Raw genomic sequence first — 24,942 nt, forward strand, 5'->3', positions numbered from 1 at the left:
AATATTTAGTGGAAAAAGGATTCACTTTGGATCTGATAGGTCCATCAAACCAAGCTGGTTGCCTTATACCGCCAACCAGCTTGCTGGCTGGTTCGATTTCAAGCTGCGACATGATGTTAAGGCAGCATACCACTGCATCAAGCCACGGAGCACAGAGAAAAGAGGGCAACGGTTGTATGGAAGTCGTATCTCATGTCAAAGCACCAATTCTTCACGTGACAACTAGCGAATAGCAAGGTTTGGATCAAAACAAGCTGGCGTATGTAGTTTGCAAGACATGTCCGCTGTGCCAACGGACATACGAGATCACGGATCATCTTTTCTTTGGTTGTTCCATAGTTAAACCTTTATAGAACAAGGCAGGCACGAATCTGGCTACACATCAGCGGCTCATTTGGCAGTGTCGGATGTGTTGGATAGCTTGGGACGAAGTTTCCAAAGTCTGGGTCATTTATACTAATAGTTAGTAGTCATTCATTATTTATCTCTTCTGTATTAATCTAAAACCAAATTGATTGATTGACGAAAGTGCAGAGGATGAACAAATCATCTTTTAACATATGAATAACTTGGGACGACAATATCCTAGGTATAACTGACTCAACAAAGTTTGGGTATCTTGATATCTCTTATATGTTTTATTTAATTTGGCAAACTCATAATAAATGTCAATATAAAAGTCGTGTGCCTAACTAAGATATGTTTAGGGAAGTATAAACTCATGTATTTCGATTTTTTTTTTAGTAGTTTGCATATAAGACCTAAAAGGAATCAATACAATTTATCTATATAAAAAAAATTAAAATAGTTGTTGTATCATCTTCCTTCTTCATGTATAGTAGCCGTGGATTCCCTTATTTTAAAATTAGTTTTAGAATTATTTTAAAATTTTAAAATATTCTTTGAGATTTTCAAAATTTTATTTAAAATTAATATTAATTTTGATAATTTATTTAAAATTAATACTTTATTGATTTGAATATTAATTAACTAAAAATATAAATTTTAAATTTAATTTTTTTTTCATGTTTTATTATAATTTACTTATACTTTTTATTTGTGTAAAAATAATAAAAAATAGACATTATAATTATATTAATTAATTATCAGTTTAATTAAATTATTTATTAATTTATATAATATGTTTACATAATTATAATTTATAGAATTTATATATTATTTATTAAAAATTATAATTTATTTACTTAGATATTAATTTGGAAAATAGTTAATAAAACAAATAAATAAGCATTATAACAATAACAAGTTAATTGAAGAAAAATCTCGAATCACAACTTTAATTTTGTATAAAGTCTCCATGTAAAGTTTTGTCAAACATTGTTACTTAATTACCTCTCGTATTTTCTAGGTACAAAAAGTTTAAAAATAATTATAATTTCTTTTAAATTCAACACTTTAAATTAGCATCGAGTATATTTTATATCAAAATTGTCCTTAGTACAAAAAATCTAAAAATGAGTATAATTTCGATTAAATTCAGTATTTTAAACTATAATCGAGCAAATTGAGCATCACTTTTTTCTTGCTTAGTATAATATTTCCTAAATTTAGAATTATTTAAAGAGAATCTAGTATATTTTTTATTCAATTGCGCATTATTTGAAGAGAATCCAGTATATTTTTCATCCGATTGAAATGGAAAAAGAGATTGTGCTCAATTTAATAGAAAATATACTAAATTCTAATTTAACGTGTTGAATTTAAGAGGAATTATACTAATTTTTAGTTTTTTTATATCTAAAAATATGATGGGTAATTGGCTAAATTGGTATCCATTATATTGGTTAGGGAGGGAAAATAAAGCTTTTTTAACATTAGGATTGCTCGTAAAGTTTAGATTGTGATTGACGACTATGTAAAATTTCCCTTATAACAAGATATTTTCTTTTTTATTTGATATAAATAATAATGTTAAAAATATTATTTTATATTTAATAATTATATAAATTAATAATTAATTTATATAATATATTTATATACTTAAGAGTTTATAAATATACAGTAGATTAAATATTAAGGGGGTGCTTGGTTAGATAGAATGAGAGTAAGGAATGGGAATGAGATTGAAAGTGAGTGTTTGGTTTGGGAGATTAGTGATGGGTCTCATGGATTCATTACCCTAAACATGAGAATGAGTCATTCCCTAATAAAAGGAGGGGAATGGGAAAGCTCCCATTTCCATTCTCTATTTTTATAAATCTCATTCTTATTCTCGTTCCTTTCAATGAACCAAGCACCCCCTAACATCTATATATGGATATTGCATTTCAAAATCAAATTGATTTTGAAGATTTCAAATTAATTTGTTTAAAAAAAATATTTTAATTATTTATAAAATTTTAAATCTATATACAATTTTTTAAAATTATTTTTTAAAAAAAATATATTTAATATATTTTTTAAAAATAAGATTTAATTAAAATATTTTTTTAACTTTTGTTTTTTTTTTAAATTTTCAATAATAATAATAAATATAAAGTTACGTATTATAATTATACCAATTAATTAACGGTTGATTTTTTATATGAACTTTCTGTTTATTTTACCGTGCATACATGCGTAAATCTCAAAAATAAATTCAAAGTTTGGGATTTTTTTTTATATTTAATATTATAATTCAGTTCTTAATAATAAAATCTTAAATGCCATATCAGTAAAATCTTAAATGGCGTACCCTGTGTAAATCTTTTCCTCGCCGCCCCTCTTCCCTCTCCGTGACGCCTTCTCGCCGAGACTCTTCCCTCTGCTCGACGACGTCCTCGCCGCGACTCTACTCTTCCCTCTCCTCGACGCCGTCCCCTGTGCGCGACGCTTTGTGAGCACCGCCGCCGGGCGCCGTTCCTCTCCCGGTGAGCTTTCTCCTGACTTTCTTTTTATGGTTTGGGTTTCTTCTTCAAAAACGCTGTTTTGACTTAATTTCTGCGAGGGAAGCATCTTCATCTTCAGATCTTCTAAAACATGCTCTAAGTACTCACTCTATCATCTTTTGCCTCAACTATGATTTAGTGCCCATTGCTTCACTGATTAGACCTCTCTTTTCATGCACTGGTTTTAAATTCTTGGTTTTACTTCACTCGCGCACTGTGCTGTGCCGGTAGGGTACCGGTCCCAGAACAATAAAAACCGTCAGTTTCGGGTGGTACGGGTCGGTACTTCAAACGCTGGATGTAACTACACTATGATGTTCTTATGTTTATTGAAAAGTTCTTCAACGTAATCAAAATGTGTTTTTGTTTCAATAAAGGAAATTCAAGAAAGGAGCTTGTCTTTTCTATTATAGTGTACGTGATCCTCTGCAGTGTTGTTATACCTTTCAATGATGATATAAGATGAATTGTTGATCAGTGATTTGTCAAGTGAGGGTCCTTCCTTTATGTGGGTTAGAGACCTTTGAGTCGTGACATGGATTAGGAGTTGAGTCCTTCAGACTAACGACGTTGAATTTCACTCACACTTGCTACCCTCGTTCATCTCTCACCTACTAGATTCTAATCAGATTAACAGCTAAATTTTAAGTAAAACATCAAGGGTCAAATGGAAAAAGATTAGGACAGTGGATGCTTGTTGTAGCACTTCAGGTGGAGGGAAATTACACATATAGATGCTCACACTGTCGGGATTGCCAGTGCAAGTGGATGAAAGATGATTTGCACAGGTGTCACACTCTTCCCTTCTTGACCCACCTGTATCAAATCCTAAGATAAATTAGTTCAAATAAACTTAAGTCAATCCAATTCATTGATTTATTTCTTATTCAACCAGAAAACTTTCAATTCTAATCAGATGTGTATGAGATTCAATCTTAATGCGAGAAATAACCTTATGGTATTTTGTTCTTCCCTCCTCTCACTCCCTTTCAATTCCCTTTCTCTCTCTTTACTAAAACACATCCTTGAGCTTTGATTTGTATTTGCATTGTTCATCTGTTCTTTTAGATTCTTTGTTTGCTTTGACATCAGTATTTCAAAGTTACAATTTATAAATATGATATAGTAGAGTCTACCATTTCTTTGATGCGCTTTGATTGACTTTTCGTACAATTGCGAACTTGTGATTGATTTATCCAAGTGACAAGGAGTCTAAACACCCAAAAAAAAAACAGAGAGGGAAAAGAGGATAAAGAGGATGTTGTATATTATTGGATTAGGCCTGGGTGATGAGAGGGACATCACCCTCAGAGGTCTTGAGGCTGTCCGCAGCTGTGACAAGGTCTATGTTGAAGCCTATACCTCCCTCCTCTCCTTTGGTCTTGCTTCTGATGGTCTCTCCAGAATGGTATTGACCTTCTTTCTCTTCTCTTCAATCGCGATGACTCAGTGAGTTTAGTCCTCTTAATATGCATCCTTTGTTTCAGGAGAAACTGTATGGGAAGGACATTGTAGTTGCTGATCGAGAGATGGTTGAAGAGCATGCAGATGCTATTCTCCGTGAAGCTACTGATTCCAATGTTGCTTTCTTGGTCGTTGGAGATCCTTTTGGGTACTTTATTCTTTCACCTGACAGCCATAGAGTGTTGTTATGTGCTTGAATTTTATATATATCTGGATATTCATAACTAAAAAGGTGTTGCATCTGAATTTTGTAAATGTGAATTTTACCATTGCTGAAGGTTTGTTTCAACATATCCTCACTTTGAATAGGTTGAATTTCTTGCTCGTTGCAGTTTCATGTGCAATAAATGATATTGTACAATATATTCAACTTTCAAATTATATATCATTAATTTATATTTCATAATCTTATGATGTGCATACTAAGAGATTACTAGGTTCTCCTTTTACTGTGTGTACAAAGTGGTGATTTAAAAGTGGGTTATTGGTGTTAACAATATTTCTTCCTGCCTATTATTGTTGTAGAAAGTAGTCAGCTTTCCTGAAAAGACTAAATGAGGTTTCTTTAAGAAATCATTTAAATCTCACAGTTCTTTTTGCCTAGTTATCATCTCAACATTAGAGTAGACATTTCTTTAGTAAAATCAGTATAGCTTGAATTATGGTATGTTCTAAATTCTACTGCATAGCTGGCTATTTAGTCAAAACATTTTTGTTTGATAATTTCCATTGTAATCTTTTTGCACCTCACTTCTATGAATGTGATACGAAATTATATTGTTATAATCTAGAACTTTATCTTCTCCTCAATTTAGTGTTTTCACTCTTCAGATGTGCTATCACTACTACATGTCTTTTGAAGAACAAGCAGTTTCCCATCACCTGACTGTGTGATCATTTGTAAAATTACTTAGATTTATCTAGATAGATGTTATATCTAGATTTCAGCTTGATTCATCTGATATCCATACTGCAATTTTAATGCATTTTGACATTCACTCTTTTTATTTTTTTATTTTATTTTTGGCAATATGGTTTTCTTTTCTTGACCAACTATTTTCTATATTATACTGCAGTGCAACCACCCATACAGACCTGGTTGTTCGGGCCAAAAAAATAGGGCTGGAAGTCAGAGTCATACACAATGCTTCAGTTATGAATGCCATAGGAATTTGTGGTTTGCAACTTTACCGCTATGGTGAGACGGTGTCAATACCTTTCTTTACTGATACATGGAGACCCGATAGTTTCTACCCGAAGATCCATAGAAACCGGCAACTTGGCTTGCACACTCTCTGCTTGTTAGGTCAGTTCTCTATACTCTTCAGTTTATAAATTCTTTGTATGTGTGCTCTGAGAGTTATAGATATTTGAATAAATTCTAAATTGTAAGTGCACACTTCAAAAAGCTTAGTTGTTCATACTGCCTTGAACTGGTAACAACTAGGTTATCTTGTCTAGAGGAAATGGAGAAAAGAGAAGCACAACAAAGACAAATCCAGTGGCTTAGTAAAAGTTGCATAGTTGTTGATTCATGACTCTTGTACATCACGTGGCCAGGTCTAAGCCAAAATCAAACTTACATAAGCATCCTCGTTAAAATAATTACTGTGAGAGGCCTTTCTCTAACGTTTAAACCCTAGAATAACATGTTTTCTATGGCACAATGAATCACTTCGAATTACTCCTCTTAACTTTTTGATGTGATTTATTTAGCCTAGATCAAGGATTTAAGACATGAATTTTTGGTTGTGCTTGAGGGAATAAACATAATGGAGGAAATTGATGGCATATTTTGCTTTGATGTTTTATTTGCTTTGTTAAAGCTCTATTCCTTTTATTTTATTTATTTATTGTTATTTAGAAAGATGATCCTTTTGAGCAGCCTTAGGCCTTAGCATGCCCAACATTTAGACATGCTGATCCTTTTTATGACATTGTCAAATTATTACAGTTAATCATTCCTCTTCTAGTCCCTTAGTGCTGTAAGCTAGGAGTCTTAAGATGTTTCTCCTATTGTGCCCCAACATGAAATGAGTCATTATGTGGTTGACACAAGACACAAGAATCTTTTTGTTGCTATTTTTTATTTTTTTTTAAATCATCAATGAATCCATATAATTATGGATTGTGTTGTTTTGAACTTAATATTGTACCCTATCCACATGATATTGTTGCATATGCAACACTAATTAGCCCCCACAGGTTGGCGTAGTTGGAACATACATGGGTATTTGCTCAAATAGGTCTTAGGGTGCGTTTGGTTCAAGTTATCATGTATAACCTTGGTTATGTGATTACCAAGTAATCACATAACCAAGGTTATGGGGAATAAAACATAACCAAATCTTGTTTGGTTCAACCTAGGTAATGCAACAAAAACTTGTTTGTTTGAAGGTTTTAATGAATACCCTAGTTTAATATTTTACCGTATTACCCTTAGTTACAAAACCAACTATACATATTATTATTATTATTATTATTTATATTTTTTTACTTTTCTTTTTCCTGTATATTTTTTAAAATTTTTTTTAATGTTTTTATATTTTTATATTATTTATATTTTTTATTTTTTATTTTTTTACATTTTTTACATTTTAATTTTTATTTATTTATTTATTTTTAAATTTTTTTTAAATTTTTAATTTTTTAAAATTTTAAATTTTTAAAAATTTTTTAAATTTTTAAAAAAATTTTAAATTTTTTAATTTTTAATTATTTTTAATTTTTAAATTTTTTAAATTTTATTTTTTTTTATTTTTAATTTTTTAAATTATTTATTTTTAAAAAATTTTAATTTTTTAAACATTTTTTTATTTTTTATTACATTTTTTAATATTTTTTACATTTTTTCTCTTTTTTTCATGTTTTTTCTTATCGGGGGTATTTTTGGTAAAAAAAAATCGTTAACCCCGGAATCAAGAAAAACCTTAGTTTTCTGAGGTTTTCCGATTCCGGGTTGTATAACCCTTTTGCTGATGTGTCAGGCATGAGACATTACTCTGGAATCATCGAATACCTAAACCAAACAAGGGTTTTGTTGATAACCTTGGATGGATAACTAAGGTTATCAAGAATAACCCTGAACCAAACGCACCCTTAGAGTCAATTCCGAGCGGATGCAAAATGCCTTGTTGGGTGTCTAACCTCCCTCATACAAAGAGCCGCTACGCTAGGGCAAAATGCCCTTGTGTTGTATTTTGCTGTGAGGCCGGTGATATTGGCCGCTTGGGGTTAGCAATATCACCTTTTGCTCCAATATGCAACACTAATTAGAACAGGAAATAATGGCTGTTTTATGTCGGTCTGTTCTATTTTTTCAATTTGATTTAGGCTAAATTTTATGTGGGCTCGCATTCTACAAAGTTTTTTTTGGTACTAAGATGTCACTGGATATCATTTTTTTTTCAAGGCTTTAATACAGTTTTATAATCTGCAGATATACGGGTGAAGGAACCATCTTTGGAGTCATTGTGCAGGTACTGCAAAATAAACCAAACTTTGTTCTTTAACCTGTGCGTGCCTAATGCCATATGTTGTTGAAGAACTTTGAAATGCTTTATGTTATTTTGGCATCAGGATGACTGTTTCAAATTCAAACACACAATTTATATTAGTTATTTCCTTACATGTAACTATCTCGTTTTTTCTTTCTTCCTCTTTTCAATGGATAGGAGAAGTTTCTACTAGTTTGTTCTTCGTTCTTGCCCTCAACCACATTCTTTGTTTTTTCTAGATTTGGTCATAACTTGTTTTACTAATATTTCATGTCCCTTTTGACTCCTGAATTTCCAGAGGAAAGAAGTGTTATGAACCACCAAGATATATGCAAATCCACACTGCTATTAATCAATTATTGGAGATTGAAGAATCAAATGGAAAATCTGGTACATATCTGTCTGCAGTATGTCCTTTCTTCATTTCGGCAATTATTCACACTTCATTCCAGAAATGAAAGATCCAAGTATGGACGCCACTGCAAGATATTTGGGTGTTCAATGTCAATGTGTTCCATTAATATGCCTTTTCATGTGAAACCAGGAATTAAATGCATATTCATGCTTGCCATCTGACAAAATTATGGTGTATTTGTTCTTATATTCTCATGATTGTTGATATCTTCAAGCATGATATTCAGTTTCTTTCCTCAACCAGGTCTTATGGGCCAAGCTCTCCCTCCTTTTACTGGCATATTTAATGTCAAGTCCTTTATCTTAAGAGTACCAATCACTTTATGCATCTATAATAATCAACACATGAGAGAAATCTCCTGTCACCACCTATTGTTTCCTTTATTTATCCTTCAATACAATCTTAACTTTGCATGCCAATCTGCATGAGGATATCTTCTAGCAAAGAATAGTATGCGTATAACCTGTAAATATGTACAGTTTATGGCTATTTTCTGATGGCGTTTCAAACTTTTTTGTTCTAATTTGTTTTTAGTCCTTCATTGCCTAATTCTTCATCTCTGTGGGATAAAGGTCATTTATTTTGATCAGATGGTAACCATTTAACTGCCTTCCAGCTTATGATGCAGAAACAAAGTGTGTAGGAATTGCTCGCCTCGGCTATGAGGATCAGAAGATAGTTGCTGGATCAATGAAAGATTTACTTGATGTAGATTTTGGTCTGCCTCTTCATTGCCTTGTAATAGTAGGCGAGACACACCCTGTGGAAGAGGAGATGTTAGACTTTTATTCAATCAAGTCAATAAATGGATAAAGATCAATTCCTGTATGGTGATACATCTATCTACATGCAGGTGTGCAATAACAACCCATGTTTGCTGAATGCTGTTTTGTTTAGCATCTCTACTACATATTACTTCTATTGAATTAGTAATCCTGTCAATTCACAAATGATTATCACACCCTTCTCATATCATTATCATAAAGCATTTGGGCTAGCACATGTGCAATCAAACATGCTATAACATAGGTATTTATGATAGAAGTTAGGGTTATGTGGTTCGAGATGCTTGCAAAATACACCCTTGGTGAGAAAGGATGAGTTCAATGGGGTGTAGCTGTCCTGCTCTCGGTTAAGTTTAGATTGTTCCAACAGTGGTGGATGGTAGTTGTTTAACATGGTGGATACTTTCATAAATTTGGTAAGGTGGAACAAACTTTTACACTATCGACATATGTGAAAACTGAAAACTGAGATTTCTGCCTAAACTCAATTAAAGTTTGACTTAAATAGCCAAAATAGCTACCTTAGTTAACTTGTTTTACTTGCATGTTCTGTCTTTTTATGGAATATAATTGTTATCTTGTATGCTAATCTTAATCTAGCTAGTGCATTTACATTGCTTAAAATATTCATCATTAGTTGCCTAACCTTGTCTTTTATTATTTTGTGTGCAAAACTAAGATTCTTCTTGCAGAAAAGTAGTAGTACTCAGTGTCTCATATCTAATAGGTTTCGATTGGCAAAAATTGGACTTATTAAAGCACTTACTGAACAACTATGAATAACAGAAAAATTAGCTCGAAAAACAAAATCAATTATTACAGATGAATAAAATCCAATTATCCTTGTTAAAAATGATAATCTAACTCCCCTGCCTCTCATAAGTAGAAGTCCAGTGACTCTTTCAACATCCAAAGATATCCAAACATCTGAGAGAAAGAAATCCACAAAAACATGTATGACGTAATAAAATTGCAGATTCCTCAGTGGACTCTTGAACTTGGAGACCTGCGAGTCATTAGTGACAGGAGGATCTCTATAGATACATGGAGATTATGTCGTGCTAGTGTTCAGCATATAGTAGTTATTGCATCAACAACTAACTAGATTTTGTCAACATGGATTTACCATTTAACAATCCATTACGGCGCGACAAGTCAAATGGTTTGCGGACCAACTTTTAAGTCATTTAGCTAATGAAACAGGTCATGTAGAAATAGGCCTATGTGCTTCCTGTCTATTCTCTGTTTTTTTTTAATTGCCTTCTTATTCTAAGCCCTGGAATACATTGTCGCGCTAATAGATTACATACTGCTGTTGCTTTAGTTGAGCTACTAACAAGTGGATTAGAATGTCATTAGTGGCAATAAATATCTTTGGTGCTATTGCTAATACCTGTTTTTTTTCTTCTTTAATTGATTTTTTTTTCTTCCCATTAGTAATGCTCTTGTTGTTGTACCGCACCTTAATACTAGGACCCAAAAACAATCAAATAGTTTCACACACTCCCATGGATAACTGGCTAGCTCATAAACACCATTCATCCATTTTTCATGCCTCAAATGACAATCCAACATATTTCTTAAGATGTTTATGGACAAAGATGCCAGAAGTGATGCTTAGGAAAGGCCACCCTCCATTGTCTCACTCTTTGTTGTTTCCAAACTTGCAGGACAGAGAGCATGGTGATGGAGCGATGCTTAGTTTTCATGCTTGGCGATTGGGGAAAACATAAATTTTATAAACATCTGCTCCACTGTTCCAACTGTTTTCTTAACGTCATCTGGAATTTATATGTCATCTAATTGAGCATTGACATCGAGATGCTGTTTGTTAACTAATTGACATGTTTTCTTTAAAGATGTTTCATTGACATTTTCATGATGCCGGCAACATGAAAATCATATGATTTTTTTTCTTCTTTTTCAACAAATATATTAGATGAATTTGACAAAAAATATATATGCTTGCATAGTTTGATTGAATTGTGAATACTATTTGATGTTACATAAATCCTCACCCAGACATTTTAATTCAAAATAATATATAAACAGAATTATATTTTTTATTCATCAAATGTTTAAAAAGGACTATGCTCTCCAATCTAGTTCAAAATCAAATCAACCACATCAGAAAAAAATTAGTTTTTTTTCTATTGACAAATCAAACTGATTGAATTTTGTCATCATAAAATTAATTAACTCGATCTATTGTCAAATTAATTAAAAAAATTTATCAATTCATTAATGATGTTTTTAATTAATTCGATTAATAGATTGAAATTAGATAGTAAAATAATTTTGATTTATCAGTAAGTTGCGTTATTGTAAGATTTAGATATATTATTTGATTATGAAATTTAAATTGAACTGAAAAAATTGATTTTTTTTTTTTTTCAATCTTTTGCTACTCCTTGTGGCAAAAAAGGTGAATACGCTCGTCCCAACACCCCCGTCAATCCGTCCCAAGGTCAACACGGAGGAGGTAAATCATGGACGACTACTAGTCTTTGGAATAGTAACTAACACATAAGGGAGATATTTACTTCAATTTTACTGAGATTCAAACCCTAAATCTCATTATGACAACGATCTTTCCTACTCCTATAATATGTTAACTTGGCTATGTTAATTTAATCGATAGACTTCACTACTAATTACAAAGTAATATATAATAATCAATTTTGATTATAAAACTATATAATAAATATCATTTTAGATAAAAAAAAATACAAACTTTACTTTTTAATTTTAAGTAAATTTATTCCATAATAATAGTAAGTCAAAATAAATTGGTTGGACGAAACAGAATCAAACTTCACTGTGCCTTTTGCTTCCTTGGGGGTTTTGGACGAAACAAGCAAACTTAGCTCGTCTATCTGAACCATAAGGATCATTGGTTGAGTGGTGGATTTGATTCTGTTTCCTTTGCTGCATTGTGATTCTTCATCTTGTGCCTACAGTCGCCCGTCCATTCTGCAACACATTCCCCTTTCCTTCCAGTGCTGGGAGGAAAACAACCTTACAGTTCTCTTTCCAATCCGGATGGAAAGAATCTTCTTTACGGTATCCATCAATTCAATCGACTCCTGATCACATATATGAATCTTCTTTGGATAAGTAAGTACAAAATTTCTATTCTTTAGTTTATTTCAATTGATCAGTAAACGTAGATAAATTATCTTGCTTGCTAATGTTCTCCCTGTTTCATTATCTCTGATTTAGTGTTTGATAAAGCATTGCTTGTTTTTTTTTTTTGGTTTTTGCAGGCATGATGAGATCACCATCCATGGGGTATCAGATACAATTGTTGGTGTCTTGGGTGGTGGCCAGCTAGGTAGAATGCTATGCCAAGCAGCAAGCCAAATGGCAGTTAAAGTTGTGATTTTGGATCCTCTTGAATCCTGTCCTGCGAGTAGCATAGCTTATGAACACATAGTGGGCAAATTTTGATGATGGTGAGACTGTTTGTGAATTTGCAAAAAGGTCGGTTGCTATTATTTTTCCTATTTGAGGTTTTGTGTCTAATAAAATATTTATTTCTTAATTGAGTGATATCATTTTAATGTTTTTGGTTGGAAATTAGGTGTGGGGTGTTGACGGTTGAGATTGAACATGTTGATGCTGTTACTCTTGAGAAACTTGAATTGCAAGGAATAGACTGCCAACCTAAAGCCTCTACAATAAGGATTATACAAGTAAGTCCTAAAAATTCTTTGTTGCCATATTTCCAAAGGTCTTACAATTTTCATAAAATGAAAGAATTGAGGTTCATTTAAATGTTTTTTTGCCTGGTCTTCTTTCCTGAAAGTATTTTAAGCATATGTTAGAACCAGCTCTTCCTACTTTTCGAACATCCTACCCATCTAATTACATCTGGTGTTTACGAAAAGATTAGAGTAGTTTTGATTGGGTCAGGCTTCATATATTGGAGCTCCATTGTGAATGACACTTTAGTCCCACATTGGGAGCTTCAAGACATGTTGGTTAGTTTATATTGATTCACATACATTGAGGATGTGAACAAATGCATGGGGAGAGACTCTCTCTCACGCGTGGGTGCACAGGGGGTGCAAATCCAAGGCTCGGATTGCACTGAACCATGTCAACTCGTGTGCGGGCATGACCTGTGCGCACCGAATGTCGGACCGATCGGGGCAAAATTTGCTCAAGCGGAACAACCAACCTTTTTGTTACTTGTGTAACGGATGCATTAAATAAAGATTAATGCAGCCGAGTGAAACGTTGGTGTTTCGCAGCTGGCGAATAATGATATTTAAATGATCATTATCATTGCCCGTTTCACAGCTCACAAATTATGATCTTTAAACGATCATTAGCATTGCCTTTTGGTCTTTGGCTCTTATATAAGGAGGCTATGACCACAGGCAAAAGGTTACACACATGAAAGGCTGAATCTCCACCTACGTTCCCCATCTCTTCTATCATGCATATCTTGCTCGGTGGAGTGCCCATGATAGCAGTCGGGTATCTCTCAGTTCGCCATGACCATCAGTGCTTGATGGGAATCACTGTTCACCGTTGTATCCTAGGCCACTGTGAAGCTTGCGTTAAGCACTTGCTGACATCTTGAGATTATCAGCTCAGATCATTTCACAGTCTACGTTGATCATGTTTTATTATGGTCTTTTATTCAAATGATTCTTTTGCCTCAAGAAGTATCAAAACTCAAATGAGTATAATCTTGTTTAAATCAGATTTAAGATGTGATGTTTTCATTTACGGCAATGGTCAAAAGGAGAAAGTTTTAGAAACTTTTTAATTACTAAACTTTCCATAGTATTGATCTTAATTAATTCGTATAATTTTCCAAAAGTGGGTTTTGAGATTTTCATATACTAAACCCAAGTATTGTGGTTTTTTTGTAGTTTAGCAGTTTGTGATTCAGCTGTAGAGTACTTTTCTAGTAGGTGAAATTATATAATCAAAGTGCTGACCCTGTTAATATCTGGAAGTAACATGGATTTTAGGGATATAATGCTCTTTAGGAGACATCGTACCAAGATGTGCAATTTTTTTTCTTTCGGGTGACAGGCACTATTTGCAAGTTCTTCTATTGCTGTTTAATTTGATATTTTGATTTATTTTATCTGGTTAGTTTCCCATATCATCTCAATTATTTTGGTCAATCTTCCATGTGCTAAACTTCCAATCTGTTGAATCTACTCTTCTTAGTCTAAGTCTTTGCTAGAATCTTAATGCAGCTGTAGGAAACTTTGCTGCTTTCTGGTCATTCAGCATTCTCAACAACATTGATTTGCTATTAAGATATTTCATCTGTTAACTTCTTTGTTACATTATCTCAGGACAAATATCTTCAGAAGGTTCATTTTTCTCAGTATGGGATCCCACTACCTGATTTTTTGGAGGTTGATTTACTCTTCTGCTGATTTTCTGGATAAATTTGAAGCTGAATGTTTTAATCAATAAATTATTCTATGCAGATACATAACCTTGTTGACATCGAGAAAGCTGGAGAGTTATTTGGTTATCCTTTAATGATTAAGAGCAAGAGGTTGGCCTATGATGGGCGTGGAAATGCTGTTGCTTACAGCAAAGAGGAAGTTCCTTCCCTTGTGACTGGCAAGACAGATTTCTGAATTCTATGCAACTATTTGATGATTGAATTATTCTTAAATCTTAATGCCTAACAATTAATTCATGCTTTCTCACAGCATTGGGAGGATTTGAGCATGACTTATATGTTGAAAGATGGACCCCATTTGTGAAGGTTAAACTCTACCATTTTGAAGTTATTTATCATTATTTAATTAAGTGTGTCTTCTGTTTTTATATTGAATTGCTTTACTTTGTATGTTTCTATTCTCTTCTTTTGTTAAAGATTTATTAGGAAACTACGGACTGCTTCTCCATAATCTTAAGCTGGTAGGAAAGAATCTTTTCTATACTTGTATTTTAGCTAAAACATTTATTTGAGTAAACTACTAACCACTTTTCCATAATCTTAAACTATTTGGAAAGTACCCTTTTAATACTCTTTTGCCTGGTTAAAGATTTGTTGGATAACTATGAAGTAGGAACCACTTATCCTTAAGTTGGACTGATTTTGAACTGATTGACCAATAGCACAAAGTACAAGACAGACACATAAGAGTTTGTACAAACTGGTGCAAGACGGATGATGAGAAAACATAATAAAGAAAAATGATAATAGGGGAAGCTATGATTTGGACTCATGACTATGCTTTGATTATGCATCACAATTTGATTGCAACTACTTATCCAAATGCTTAAGACGGTAGGGACTTAGGGGCCACCTTTCCGACTTATATTTAGCATCTTTGGATTTTCTTCTATCATTTGTTTCTAGAGAAAATCAGCATATTTTGATGCCTCTTGTGGTTGTTCATGCCTTTGCAGATGGTTGTCTGACATTTGTGATCTTATCTTACATTGTAACCTATTTTCCTTTTAAATTTTTGCCACTATTTCTTTATTCAGGAGTTTTGAGTTAGTAAATTTCTGTTAGGTTAAAATTAGTTGTTGTTATTAGCTTGATTTGTAACTATGTCTGAATACTTTATTTGATCCAGGAACTTTCTGTCATTGTAGCCCGGACTAGAGACCACTCAATCCGATGTTTTCCTGTGGTTCAGACTATTCACAGGTAAGAATAAGGAATTACAGTTCTTATTTACTTCAGCTGCATGGAGGATCTTAGCCTTTAAGGCTAGAACTTTCTTCTGCTCTTAAGATCTACTCTATCTTTACTATTTGAAGGGACAACATCTGTCACATTGTTGAAGCTCCTGCTGATGTGCCTGACCAGATAAAGAAACTTGCAGTTGAAATTGCTCAAAAAGCTATTGGATCGCTAGATGGGGCAGGTGTATTTGCGGTAGAACTATTTTTGACAAAAGACAAACAGGTTAAGTTTGCCAATAGCTTTTTTGCTTAGATAACAGTTTGGATGCTTTTACATCATGATCTAGTGTTAAATAAAATTTGTCCATCTGAATATTGGATTATAATTCTAGTTAACTAGTCATTATGCATCATTTGGTTGATTTCTAGTCGTATTATTCAAGTTTTTTTTTTCTTTGAATAGGTTTTACTGAATGAAGTAGCTCCTAGACCCCATAATAGTGGACATCACACAATTGAGTCATGCTATACTTCACAGCATGAACAGCATCTACGGGCTATTCTTAGTCTTCCTCTAGGTGATCCATCAATGAAAACCCCAGTGGCAATAATGTACAACATTCTAGGTGAAGATGAGGTAAGTCTCTTGGAGAAATGTTTGTTTGTGATTGTATTTACTCTTTCAACAACAATAATAACAATCAAACCTTTTTCTACTAGGTGGGGTCGGTTGTATGAATCCTTTTACGCCATTGAGTCCTATCTCCTATTATATCATCATCTATATTTAAATAAAGTTTATCTTGTTTTATTGTTGCTAATCAAATTTTTTTTGGTCTTCCTCGTTTGATATGCATGTTTATCATAGTTTCACATCGCCTAACGAGAGTATTTATTGGTCGTCTAAATACATATCCGTACCATCTTAAACGTGTATTATGTTTACTCTTTCTGACCAATTTATGATTGGCATTAATTAACTCCTTCCTCACACTTGTTTCAATTCCTTTTAGCTAGATTTTTTTAAAAAAAAATAAAAAACTGCTGGAAACTATATATCTCTAGGGAAATTCAGGGTTTTACTTAGCTCACCAGCTGATTGCAAAGGCACTAAACTTACCTGGCGTCAGTGTCCACTGGTACGACAAACCAGGTATGTTTTTCTTGTGTCGAGTTCAACCTTGTATTTCTAGTCACTGTTTCATGTATAAATTGTATACATTCTACTGTCAGAAATCCGAAAGCAACTAAAGATGGGTCATATCACAATCGTGGGCCCATCCAAGAGTAGTGTAACGCCCCAGTCCGGGCAGACCCCACCCGGATCGAACCGAGAACGTCACTAGAATTGTCCATCGAGTTGACGATTATCTCCACAGATCACCGGAGGTCTTTTCAGCGTGCTTTGTCTTCACTCGTACGCACCCTGGAAAACTTCCCAGGAGGTCATCTATCCTCAGATTTCTCCAAGCCAAGCACGCTTAACTTTGGAGTTCTTTAAGTTTGGGCTTCCAAAAAGGAAGGTGGACCTTGATGATATGGATAGTACTATCTAACCTTTTAAGTCATACTTAATCAGAATCTCAAAACTGGGGTATTACAATCACTCCCACTTAAAGACACAGTGTCCTCGTTGTGTAACCACGAATCACACCACATACAAATCCCAAAATCTCCCTCGCTAGGTGGTGCTCTGGGTGCTTCTGCCACATGCACTCACTTGGTTACCAGGATTCATAAACTCTAGTATTTAGTCTGAAGGTCTAGAGTTCGAATCCTAGAGAAGGCAAAAAAATCCACTGACCAGGAGTGGGAATGTTGGTTGCTACTCGGAAAACCTATAGGTTCCACTGTACAAAAATTTTGTACAAAGGTCTGAACCTTTTCCTAGCTACCATGTGTTCTTTTAAATTAAATTTTGGATCGCCTGCGGAACTTAACACGTTTGATCCAAAACTTAATCTATTTGTTCTTTTAGATTTTGACTTGGATCTCCTGCGGAACTTTACACGTTCGACCCAAGTCTCCTTAAGTTATTAATTCCATTAAATATTAATTTCCATAATTGGTTCCCAGTACTGACGTGGCAAGGCACATGGCCTTCTTGGATATGGGAGCAACCACCACCGACTAGACAAAACCTTTTATAGAAAGCTAATATTTAATTTCCTAAAATAACTTTAGGTTAACCAAAGAGAACAATCAAATCACAAGGAAAAGAAAAAACAAAAGAACACAGCATCGAAAAAACATATTCGAAATTCTAGAACGTAAGCCTCTTGTATTTGATATTATTTCCATAAATAACTAGCATGATGCGGAAATAAAAATTACTAGTTATACCTTGTAGAAAAACCTCTTGATCTTCTACCGTATTCCTCTTCTAACCTCGGACGTTGTGTGGGCAACGATCTACCAAGATGAGAAACCACCAACCACCTTCTTCTCCTCCAAGCAAGGTTCGGCCACAAAGGAAAAACTTCACCAAGGAGAAAAACCAAAATACTAACCAAGCTCCAAGAGATGCTAGCTTTCTCTCCTTCTTCTTCTTCTTCTCCAAGTAGTATCCGGCCACCACAAGAGCTCCAAGGGGGAGAGAGAGGTTCGGCCACCACAAGAGGAAGAGAGGGAGAGGATGGCCGGCCACACCAAGGAACAAAAGAGGGAGAGAAATAATAGATGTTGTGTCTCATGAAGGCACCCTCACCCCTTCTTTTATATTCCTTGGCCTAGGCAAATTAGGAAATTTAATTGCAATAAAATTTCCTCAATTTCCTTGACATGATTTAATTGAGAAAAATAAAATAAAATTTCCCAATTAAATCTACATTGGCCGGCCACATCATTGGAGAACAAATTGGACAAGTTTCAATCAACAATTAAAACTTCCTAATTTGTTTCCGGAAATTTTAAAATAAAATTTCTCTTTAAAAATCTCTACATGGTTAATAAAAGAAAATTTCTATAATTTTAATTTTACAACATGTGAATAATTTTTAAAGAGAAAATAAAATATCTCACCAATCTACAAATAAGGAAAGAGATCTAATCTCTTTCTTTAATCTTTTGTAGATCTTTTACAAGAGAGATATTTTAATTTTAATTCTCTTTAATAAATTATATCTTCCACATAATAAAAATTAAAATTAATTTTTTTTTTTAATTCAATTTGGTCGGCCCCCACTAGCTTGGGTTCAAGCTAGGGCCGGCCACCCAATCTTATACCTAGGTCGACCCTAGCTTGTTCCCAAGCTAGCTTGGCCGGCCCCTATTGGGTGGGTATAGAAGGTGGGTATAGGTGGGTATAGAACTCTATAAATAAGAGGCTACGATAGGGACCGAGAGGAGGAATTGGTTTTGGTCTCCCGATAAAATTAATCATCCCATGTTCGCCCCGAACACACAACTTAATTTTATCAATAATAATTCATTCCACTAGAGAACTATTATTGAACTACCGCACCAATCCCAAATTACATTTTTGGGCTCCTTCTTATTATGAGTGTGTTAGTCTCCCTGTGTTTAAGATATCGAATGTCCACTAATTAAGTGAGTTACTGACAACTCATTTAATTAATATCTTAGTCCAAGAGTAGTACCACTCAACCTTATCGTCATGTCGGACTAAGTCCACCTGCAGGGTTTAACATGACAATCCTTATGAGCTCCTCTTGGGGACATTATCAACCTAGTATCTCTAGGACACAGTTTCCTTCTATAATCAACAACACACACTATAAGTGATACCATTTCCCAACTTATCGGGCTTATTGATTCATCGAACTAAATCTCACCCATTGATAAATTAAAGAAATAAATATCAAATATATGTGCTTGTTATTATATTAGGATTAAGAGCACACACTTCCATAATAACCGAGGTCTTTGTTTCTTTATAAAATCAGTATAAAAGAAACAACCTCAAATGGTCCTACTCAATACACTCTAAGTGTACTAGTGTAATTATACAGTCAAGATAAACTGATACCTAATTACACTACGACCTTCTAATGGTTTGTTCCTTTCCATTTTGGTCGTGAGCTACTATTTATAATTTATAAGGTACTGATAACATTATCTTCTGCATATGACACCACATGCTATGTTATCTACAATATAAATTAATTGAACAACTACAAACAAATGTAAATAATTTGACCAAATGTGATTCTTTATTCAAGACAAATGTTTACAAAAGCTTAGGCTTTCAGTATACACTCCAACAATCTCCCACTTATACTAATGACTAAGCTGTCATATCTTCTACCATACATCTGATTCTCATTCCCTCCACATGCCGATCAAAAGCTTTCGCCGGAAGGGCCTTAGTGAAAGGATCTGCCAGGTTATCCGCTGATGTAATCTTGGCGATGACAACTTCTCCTCGCTTCACGATATCTCGTATCAGGTGGTACTTGCGCTCTATATGTTTACTTGCTTTATGAGCTCGTGGTTCCTTCGAGTTTGCAACTGCACCGCTATTATCACAATAAATTGTGATAATTTTGGGCAAACCAGGAATCACATCTAAGTCCATTAGAAAGTTCCTGAGCCATACTGCTTCTTTAGCCTCGAGGCTGCTACATACTCGACTTCCATGGTTGAGTCCGACACATTTCTGCTTAACACTCCTCCATGAAATGGCTCCACCTCCTAAAGTAAACACATAGCCGATGTAGACTTACTATTGTCCCTATCGATTGGAAATCAGAATCCGTAACCCACAGGGATCAAATCGTCGCTTGGTAAATTAGCATATAATCTCTAGTCCTTCTCGGTACTTTAATATATGCTTTTGCGGCAGTCCTTGTCCGGGTTACTTCGATATCTCTTGACCATGCCCACAGAAACAAATATCGGTCTCGTACATAGCATTGCATACATAAGGCTTCCTACAGCCGAAGCATAAGGAACTGCTTTCATGTCTTCTATCTCCTTTGATGTCTTCGGAGACATCTCTTTAGATAGAGTTATTCCATGCCTAAAAGGTAAGAAACCTTTCTTGGAATCCTGCATACTAAAACGAGAAAGGATTGTATCTATATATGAAGCTTGGGACAGACACAACATTCTTTTCTTGCGATCCCTTATCACTTTTATCCCAAGAATGTGTGCACACTCTCCTAAGTCCTTCATATCAAATTGTTTGGACAACCATACCCTTACGTCTGATAATACCTTGACATTGTTGCCAATTAACAAAATATCATCTATGTATAGTACAAGAAATACCACCACGTTTCCGTTACACTTCTTGTATACACAAGACTCATCCGGACACTGAATAAATCCATACGACTGGATTACTTCATTAAACCGGATGTTCCAAGACCTAGAAGCTTGCTTCAGTCCATAAATGGACCGATTGTGCTTGCACACTAGATGCTCTTTGCCTTTTTCAATGAACCCTTCTGGTTGCTTCATATGAATGTTCTCTTCAAGACTTCCATTAAGGAAAGTTGTCTTGACATCCATTTGCCAAATCTCATAATCCATATGAGCAGCAATGGATAAGAGTATCCAGATAGACTTAAGCATGACTACCGGTGAAAAGGTCTCCTCATAATCGATTCCTTCTTTCTGAGTGTACCCTTTCGCAACAAGCCTAGCTTTGAAGGTCTCTACCTTCCCGTCTGTCCCTCTTTTCCTTTTGTAGATCCACTTGCATCCAACGGCTTTTACACCATCAGGTGGTTCTACAAGCTCCCAGACTTTATTAGAGTACATAGACTCTATTTCAGAATTTATTGCCTTTTGCCAAGATGCTGCATCTATATCTTGGAGTGCTTCGTCGTATGTTCGTGGATCAGGTTCATGTTTACCCGGGATCAAGTCCGAAGACTCTCCCAAAAACATGAATCTTTCAGGCTGCCTTACAACCCTCCCACTACGACGAGGCACTGTCTGTGGTTGTGTATCATGTGTGACACGTGTTGCAGTCTCTTGTGGTACTTCATCTTGTACTGTTGGTACTGAAGTAGACATGTCCTCTCTAAGTTCTTCTAAAACAACTTTGCTACTGGGCTTGTGATCCATTATATAGTCTTCTTCTAAAAACTGGGCATTGGTGCTAACAATGACCTTCTGGTCTTTAGGACTATAAAATAAACCACCTTTCGTTCCTTTGGGATATCCTACAAACACGCGAACTTCTGTGCGGATTCTAACTTATCTGGTTTCAACACATGTGCTGGACTACCCCAAATCCGAATATGTCTTAGACTGGGCTTTCGCCCATTCCACAATTCTATGGGAGTAGAAGAAACTGATTTAGAAGGTACTAAGTTCAGAACGTATACTGCTGTTTCCAGAGCATATCCCCAAAACGAATTTGGTAATTCTGAATAACTCATCATTGATCTAACCATCTCCATAAGAGTCCTATTCCTTCGTTCTGCTACACCATTCTGTTGGGGTGTTCCAGGTGCAGACAATTGGGATTGAATCCCGGCCTCTGATAAGTAATTCCTAAACTCTCCTAAGAGGTATTCGCCACCACGATCTGACCGTAGTGTCTTGATACTTTTACCTAGTCGTTTCTCCACATCAGCCTTGTATTCTTTGAACTTATCAAAGCACTCGGACTTGCGGCGCATTAGGTAAATGTATCCATATCTTGAATAATCGTCTATGAAAGAGATAAAATATTCAAAACCTCCTCTTGCCTGGACAGACATAGGACCACACAAATTAGAGTGAACCAATTCTAACACTTCTTTGGCTCTATACCCCTTGGCCTTGAATGACCTCTTGGTCATTTTACCTTCCAAGCAAGATTCACAAGTTGGAAAATTTTCCAACTCAAATGAACTCAAAAGTCCATCGGCTATAAGCCTCTGAATCCTACTTAAGTTAATATGACCAAGCCTTAGATGCCAAAGATATGCTTGGTTCATCTCCGAAGGTTCTTTTCTCTTATTAGAGTTAGAAGATGAGTTATAAATTTCCATGTTTTGCTTTGTGGAAGAAATTGGATTTAAAGTATACAAATTGCCAACTAATGCACCAGAACAGATAATCACTTTATTTCTTTTAATAACTACATCGTTACTAAAGGAAACTGAATATCCATCTAAAAACAGTTTAGAAACCGAAATTAAATTCTTTCTAAAACTGGGTACACAAAGACAATTTCTTAAAATCAAATTTTTATTTCTACTAAAAGATAAGTAGACGTCTCACAGCTGCCACCTTAGTAGCATTACCCATGTAGACGGTAATTTCTCCTTCAGATAGTCGTCGGGTTTCCTGGAACCCCTGCAAGGAATTGCAGACATGATCAGTGGCTCCCGTATCTACACACCAGGTGCTGGTAGATAACACCGCTAAACATGTTTCAACAACTAGAGTATGAGATATACCTTTGTTTTGGTTCCTACGAGGACAGTCCGCCTTCCAATGTCCTGCCTGCTTGCAGATGAAGCACTTGCCCTTCGGCTTCTTCATTCCAGCTTTAAATCCCGTACTCTGAGATTTATTCACTTTCTTTGCTGAACCAGCTTGTTTCTTCTTCTTCTTTCCTTTCGGTTTAGAAGTAGAACCATTTTCAGCATAGTGAATTTGAGCATTGTGACGAAATAATCCTTCTGCTGCTCTGTCAGTAGTTCCGCTAATGAATAAACCCTCTTATTCATCAAAACTTCTAGGTAGCGTTTGGAGGATCATATCGATCTGGGTTTCCCCATCAATTTCTCCTCCAAAGATCTGTATCTCGTTCAGATAAGCCATCATCTTTAGGATATGATCCCTTACAGGAGTACCCTCTTGCATGGTGGCTGTCATTATCTTTCTCATGGCTTCTTGCCTAGAAGCCCTATCCTGATGACCAAAGAGTTCCTTGAGATTGTTCATAATATCATATGCTGTTGGTAAATCTTAATGCTGATGTTGCAATACATTTGACATTGAAGCCAAAATGTAACACCGCGTCATCTCATCTGCTTTTATCCATTTCCTATGATATTCAATCTTCTCTTGGGTAGATTCACCAGTAGGTGCATCAGGGCATTGCTCAGTCAGTACAAATTTATAGCTTTCAGCAGTAAGAACAATGTCCAGGTTTCTTTTCCAATCTATGTAGTTTGGTCCAGTAAGTCTATTCTGTTGAAGTATGATGGACAGTGGGTTGAAAGACATCCTAAGAATCACAAATAACTTTTGGTCAGAACTTTAAATTTAGAATAATATTGATTCCTCAAACAATACTATTTTAAATTAACCAACACCTCAAAACACCGTGAATTTTGTATGCCACGTTAGTGTGGACGTATACAAATTCAACATTTGTAAAAGGAGGGTTTTATCCTATTAATTTTATGATCTTGTCAACCTAACTTTTTGACAAATAAAATTAATAGTTGGTGTCTTTTGGTAACACAAATAATAGCAGTGACTCCGATGGGGAGGATACTATTAGATGTGTCTAAGTGTATACCATTACTTGACACTAAGTTCATTAATAAGATTATGCCCCTTCCGTTGGGGAAGATCACACGCTCTTAATTAACTTCCTATAGTCATCCAAAAATGGAAATCTGTTCTAGTGATCCACAAACAAGCTCATCCGTTATGGAGGAAGGCACTCAGAGCCAACGCGCAAGCTTGTTTGCATCACTTACAAACCAGTAATGGAGACCATGAGATTTATTTAAAAATCCCTCTCCCACTTAGTTATTTATAAATGAGGAATTTTAACTATGCTAGCCTACTAAAACTTGTAAACTATCATGCACACACAGCATAATATAAAAGCAATAAATAGAAAATTTAATTTTCAACTATTATGGCTTTTATCACTAATTGTCCTCCGTGTGTTGTCATCCCTAGCTGCTGCCATATTTGTCCACCGCCACCGGATCTAGCTGTCGCATCCATCTTGCTCCTAGTTCCGCTGCGCCTCTAGTCCTTAGAAGGTTCCACGTTTTGCAAGATTCGATCCGCGACATAAATAGAATTTTACATTTTGATCCTATATTCCATAAAAGGAATGTACATGTATCTAGATCAAAAATAAAATCCTAATAAAACTAAATACAGCTCCTGCTGTAATTTAATACAATCATGCACACACAAATAAATGCCCTTGACATGTCCAAGGGTCCAATCACACACATAATAACTAAAAGCCATAATAGTTGGATCCTGCATCCACAAAGTTAGCACATCCTACTATTAATCTGCCTAAATTATGTATGACATGTGCATAATTAAACTAAATACCAAATACACAGAGGCAAAACCCTAGCTCTGATACCAATTGTTGGTTGCTA

At 34.8% G+C, this 24,942-nt stretch overlaps 1 protein-coding gene and 1 pseudogene across 2 annotated transcripts; both read left to right on the plus strand.

Moving 5' to 3' along the window:
* Nucleotides 1–2,681: 2,681 nt before the first annotated feature.
* LOC122051425 (probable diphthine methyl ester synthase) lies at nt 2,682–10,931 on the plus strand. Of its 2 annotated transcripts, none has more exons than XM_042612564.1 (8): nt 2,682–2,870; nt 4,090–4,296; nt 4,376–4,500; nt 5,429–5,658; nt 7,792–7,831; nt 8,148–8,239; nt 8,881–9,117; nt 10,720–10,931. In XM_042612564.1, the coding sequence occupies exons 2-7, from the start codon at nt 4,147–4,149 to the stop codon at nt 9,075–9,077; spliced, it is 834 nt and encodes a 277-aa protein (XP_042468498.1). In that variant the 5' UTR covers nt 2,682–2,870; nt 4,090–4,146; the 3' UTR covers nt 9,078–9,117; nt 10,720–10,931. The 2 variants fall into 2 exon arrangements, with proteins under 2 accessions (XP_042468498.1, XP_042468499.1); XM_042612565.1 differs by having other exon boundaries at nt 4,124–4,296.
* On the plus strand, nt 10,651–16,411 carry LOC122050263 (annotated as a pseudogene).
* Nucleotides 16,412–24,942: the final 8,531 nt, after the last annotated feature.

The sequence above is a fragment of the Zingiber officinale genome, chromosome 3A (assembly GCF_018446385.1).
Source record: "Zingiber officinale cultivar Zhangliang chromosome 3A, Zo_v1.1, whole genome shotgun sequence".
NCBI classification, from domain to species: domain Eukaryota; kingdom Viridiplantae; phylum Streptophyta; class Magnoliopsida; order Zingiberales; family Zingiberaceae; genus Zingiber; species Zingiber officinale.

Coding starts and splice junctions, on each gene's coding strand:
- LOC122051425 (XM_042612564.1), top strand. CDS start 4,147: ATGTTGTATATTATTGGATTAGGCCTGGGTGATGAGAGGGACATCACC. Junction 4,501..5,428: donor GTCGTTGGAGATCCTTTTGG/GTACTTTATTCT, acceptor ATTATACTGCAG/TGCAACCACCCATACAGACC. Junction 8,240..8,880: donor AGAATCAAATGGAAAATCTG/GTACATATCTGT, acceptor ACTGCCTTCCAG/CTTATGATGCAGAAACAAAG.